The 4943-nt window shown below is 34.5% G+C and overlaps 1 protein-coding gene across 5 annotated transcripts; it reads left to right on the top strand.

Annotated features, from left to right (window-relative positions):
- Window positions 1-2162: 2162 nt before the first annotated feature.
- LOC137585287 (synaptic vesicle glycoprotein 2C-like) lies at window positions 2163-4211 on the top strand. Of its 5 annotated transcripts, none has more exons than XM_068301001.1 (9): window positions 2163-2216; window positions 2275-2599; window positions 2652-2773; window positions 2844-3141; window positions 3212-3313; window positions 3388-3511; window positions 3574-3848; window positions 3900-4027; window positions 4121-4211. In XM_068301001.1, the coding sequence occupies exons 1-9, from the start codon at window positions 2177-2179 to the stop codon at window positions 4156-4158; spliced, it is 1452 nt and encodes a 483-aa protein (XP_068157102.1). In that variant the 5' UTR covers window positions 2163-2176; the 3' UTR covers window positions 4159-4211. The 5 variants fall into 5 exon arrangements, 4 of the variants coding, with proteins under 4 accessions (XP_068157102.1, XP_068157101.1, XP_068157105.1 ...); XM_068301000.1 differs by having other exon boundaries at window positions 4088-4211; XM_068301002.1 differs by lacking the exon at window positions 2163-2216 and having other exon boundaries at window positions 2569-2599; window positions 2669-2773; window positions 4088-4211.
- Window positions 4212-4943: the final 732 nt, after the last annotated feature.

The following is a 4943-nucleotide window of genomic DNA, read 5'->3' as shown; positions in this document are numbered from 1 at the left end:
AGGGAGATAGAAAGAGAGTGTGTGAGGTGGGAGAAACGTGAATACTACTTCAAAGCCACTTGTTCACGCAAAGTGACAGTTAGCTAAACTCAACTCACAGTTATTCATATTGCTGGCAGTACACACACACAGATACACTCTCGCTATTCTAAGTGCACTTGTTATGTGTCGGCCTCTATGAAGTTATATTTGTTGTTTTCATTTCTGTTATTAGCAGACTCTCATTTAGACAGCTGATGAGTTGAGCTATCCGCTTATATGCCTTATAGCTTCAAACCATTGTATAAGAGGTGCTTGTTTAGAATGTTAGCTATGCATATTAAAATCGAAAATATCAGAGTGCAATAGCAGCAACTCTCTTTTTGGTATCTCATATATAAAATGAACATTTTGTTGATTTTTCAAAGAGTGCATGTCGCTGAAATCAACTTCAAGTTCATATGGCCACCTTTAACTAACGATAGTCCAAAATAAAACAAAAAAATTAATACTTCAACTGCACAAATAAGAATAAAGAATATGAAGGAATGAGTTTCTTTATTTTTCATGAATTTTGATGTTATTGATTCATGGTTAGGAATCATTCAATAAAAATAAATAAAATTTATGAATAGAGCATTCAAGTGCTTTCGTTGTTCACAGATTTTTTATTGAACCTTAAAGATTGTTTCTTGTTCATCTTTTGTTTGAGCTACTTTTCGGCATACTTCCATCGAAATTTTGTGTTTTCTAATTGAAATATTGAATAATTCACTTTGATTTGATACCGCCATCCTGTCAATCTCTTCCAATTCAGTGGAACTTTCTTCCATTTTTGATATATCGATACATCAGCATGGAAAAGTTAATAAGAGAAATTGCGTTTCATATGAAATCAATGGGGGTAACCAAACACCTTTCAACACAATCAACTGTTCCAAAAGAAAAGGAAAACTTTATTATTATTTGGGTGCTGACAATTTTGTTGCTTGTTGTTGAAATCAAATACGTGCCAGAAGGAAGCTTGTGTTGTTGTTGTTGCTCTTCTTGTTTTGTTGTATGTTTTGTAACACGTTTTATTACGCTTTTGCATTTTACAAAAGAGGAAGCAACAGCAAAAGAAAATAAACAATCTTGAATTGTTCAAAAACGGCGGCAAGAACAACATTTTGGCAATTCCTTTTCGCTCTTCGCTCTTCTTTTGACTTTATTTTTAATGTTTTCTTTCTCTCATTTCAGTGTTGTTCAGCTTTTTGGTACCTTTTATTATTATATCCGGTTTACGTGGCGTATGATGAACACGTTTATTGGTTGCCTGGTGGCCCCAATGTGTTGTTTATTCTTGCTCTTCTTACTGTCCCATGTTGTTTGCCTAAGCGTGAAGTGACTTTCTGTGTGTGTGTGTGTGTGTTCAAATATATATACATGGGTGTGTCTGTGTGTGTTTATGCTTGTGGGTATGGGTTTGTATTTGTCTTATTGGGATTTGATATAAAAAGCACACACAAAACATACACAAGCTATGTGGGTGCAGCTTGTTATTTCTTACATTTTATTTTTATTTGTGGGCTTTTTAAAGTGTCATTGAATTCAGTTGAAAGTGTCATAGTAACTAACCTAGTTGATGTTGACTTTGATTACATACAGACATTTTAATATTTCATATCCTTAATTGCCAACTGAGGTCATGTTTCTATATATTCCATCAGGAAGTTGTCAGAAAAACACTTACATAAGACAGCAGAACTAGACAAATTAACTTCATTTTCTCGTTTATACGGACGAGATTGTAGTAGTCCTGTTTAAAAAATTTAAAAGTTTTAGTCTTATTTACTTATTTAGTAGTTCAATCCAGACAATGATTAAAGACAAAGTTTCATTGAAATGGCTCTGAGTACTTTGATGGATTTCTATGCGTATTAGAAATATATAAACGTTATGGGGTTAGAGACATATCCTTCTTTATAATATTCTCTAAAGGAATGAGACAGTCATTACCCATTCCATGCAATCTCATACTAATATCTTGTAATTGCATTACATAAAATAATTATGTGCTTAAATACACACCATTCCATACCCTATATATAAGGGTAATTTATATACATATATATATATTTATATATATTTGCCTCAAACTTCAGCACGTTTTACATCTTTGACATTTCCATACTACAATAAAATTAAAATTATTTCCATGGCGCCCGTCGACATAGAAGATGTTTGGAATATGTTGGGTGAGTAATGAGCAATCAGAATTCCCATTTCCACCAAACTCACGATTCTATAATTTAGGTTTTGGTCGCATGCAGCTAGCCGTATTCTTTACCTGCTGCGTACTACAAATGTACATTACCAATGAGCAACTTGGCTTGTCAGTTATCCTGGTGGCAAGTGCCTGTGAACTAAAGATAGATAATGAACGGATGGGTTGGCTGATAGCATGTGTATTTTTTGCTCAGGTTTTATTTGGGCATTTTTTCGGTTATTTGTCAGATAAAATTGGCAGACTCAAAGTTCTCCTCTCTACAACGATAATGACTATACTTAGCTCATTTTTATCGGCTTTTATGCCAGAGTATTGGTCATTTTTAGTACTACGATGCATAGTGGGAATTTTGTAAGTTTGATTGTAAAGCTAATTATTCTAACTGCTACTTACGTTCCATTAGCATAACTGGTATTGCAGTGACCTTGTTGACCTATTTAAGTGAGTTCATAAGTATTGCGTTGCGACCAAAAGTACATAACTTCGTCAACTATGCAATAGGAGTGAGCATGATCTATGTGCCAGGTATGTTCTATCTATGTACCTACTTTAGCCACTCAATAGATGCGTTCACGTTTCAACCAATTTTGTCTAGTTGTCGCACTAATATTGATGTACTCAAAGATACATGTACATGTATGGGAGAATTATGCCATAACAAATTGGCGTGTATTGATCTTGGTCAATCTATTGCCTGGCATTATTGGAGTCTGCCTACTTTATCGAATACCTGAAAGCCCAAAGTATTATTTATCAGTCCACAAGCATGCAGAAGCCATGGCGGTTCTAGAAAAATGTTGTCGCGCCAATAAGGGCAAAAATGTAACTTTGGCCAGCCTGGGAGTGGAAAAGGTCACACAGCCGCGTTTAAGTGATTATGAAATACAGCACAAGTAAGGTTAGACTCAACATTAGTTTTAGTCATTAGGTATATAAATTGGCAGTTAATATTTATTGTTCCAGTGGATTTACGAGTCTTTGGTATGATACTGTGCCTCTATTTAAAGGGGAATATCTACGTTACATGATCCTAACATCCATTAGCACCTATATTTTGTTTGGAGCGTAAGTTTCTTAATTTTTTTTTTTTTTTTTTTGTTTAAGCGATATGTAAAACTTAACTCGTTTATATTTTGTAGAGGTTTCGGTTTAACTATATGGGTATTACGCATACGTTTTATATCGCAGCAAATAGTCGGTAATATGATATTATGCGATCTTCTGGACCAATCCCAAAACTCCAATATAACATTGGAACAAGTGGTAAAATTGGAAAAATGTGTTTCCATTTATTGAGTTTGATATACAAGAATTTTTATTTTTAGTGCGACATAAACCTTGATAGTATGATGGTGTCCATAGTGCAGGCTTGTACAACTTTGACGGTGCTCATCATAATAACCATTTTATTACTGTTTTTAACACGACGAACAATTTTACTGATCTTTACGCTTCTGGGAGCCTTTGTTGGGTGTTTATTGAATTTCGTTCAGCTGGATGCCGTAATCATTGCCGTTTTTATTATGTTCATTGTGCTACCACTGTGCTGCTTAAGGTTGGCTATCTCAATACTTATAGATCTCGTACCAACACATTTGAGGCAAGTATTTGGATGTCAATTTAATGCTCTGATTAACCTCCACTTTTTTAGAGCTAAAGGTGTAGCCGTAATTTTTTTAGTTGGCCGAATTGGAGTGATGACATCTAGTTTATTTGTGGGCTATACCTTAAAATTCTGTTGTCTGGGTACCTTCAATGCATTCGTATTGGGCCTTTTAGGTGGGTGGAATCAATTAACAAATAGTTTTATTACAGTTTTGCTTACAATTTTTCTTACAGTTGCTGCTATAATGATCTTTCTCCTGCCCACAGAATATTATATTAAACATCGTGACGACAAGAATGCATAATGATTTGTTTAACAAATTACACACAAAATAATAAAATTGCTTATGAAAGATAAGGTTTGCGACCAAAACCAGATAACCTTTTCAGCCTATTGTTTAAAAAGTAACCTCGAAACTTAAAATCGAAATCCGATCTCGAAGTTGATATATAGAATTTGAAATTGAAACTTGCTTATGTTAAATATTTTTTTATCAATTGTATTCAGATATATTATCTGTGTTTAGTGATTTTTTTTCGATCAAAGATTTAGATTTGAGGGAGGGTAATTCATTTGTGTCACATTGGAAAAAGTTTATGCCCTTCTCCTGCGATAACCCAAAGCCTCAATCTCATTTTGGATTTTCATGCCACCACAGCAATTCAACATCCGACTCCTTATGGACCGCCTATCACATTAATGGCACAGACAACACGAAGGAAGCTTAACGATGTGTGTGTATGGGCTTGTATCCTTAAAGATGCCGCGATAAACCCAAAGTTAGAGATAAATCTATGAATGTATGCTAGGTATATATGTAGGTAGGCAGATGTACTACAGCAAATCCAGACTTGACATTGCCATTAATGGCACGGCGATAACTTTAATTTTTCATTTTGTCAGCTGCGCACATGGTTGCCATTTCCGTTTCCGGGTTGCTGTTCACTCGGCAATTACAACACGTGCTCAGGCTGAATATCTCTTCGTTATTTCGTTTTTTTTTTTGTTTGCTGTCGTGCTATTGTTATTTTTTTTTTTTTTTTTTGAACAATTCAAACGACACTTTTTCTTCAATAGCATCTTAAATCA

This window comes from Drosophila tropicalis, unplaced genomic scaffold (assembly GCF_018151085.1).
Source record: "Drosophila tropicalis isolate 14030-0801.00 unplaced genomic scaffold, ASM1815108v1 contig_878, whole genome shotgun sequence".
NCBI lineage: Eukaryota > Metazoa > Arthropoda > Insecta > Diptera > Drosophilidae > Drosophila > Drosophila tropicalis.
The sequence above is the reverse complement of the archived record's forward strand: the minus strand, read 5'-3'. Positions and strand labels throughout refer to the sequence as shown.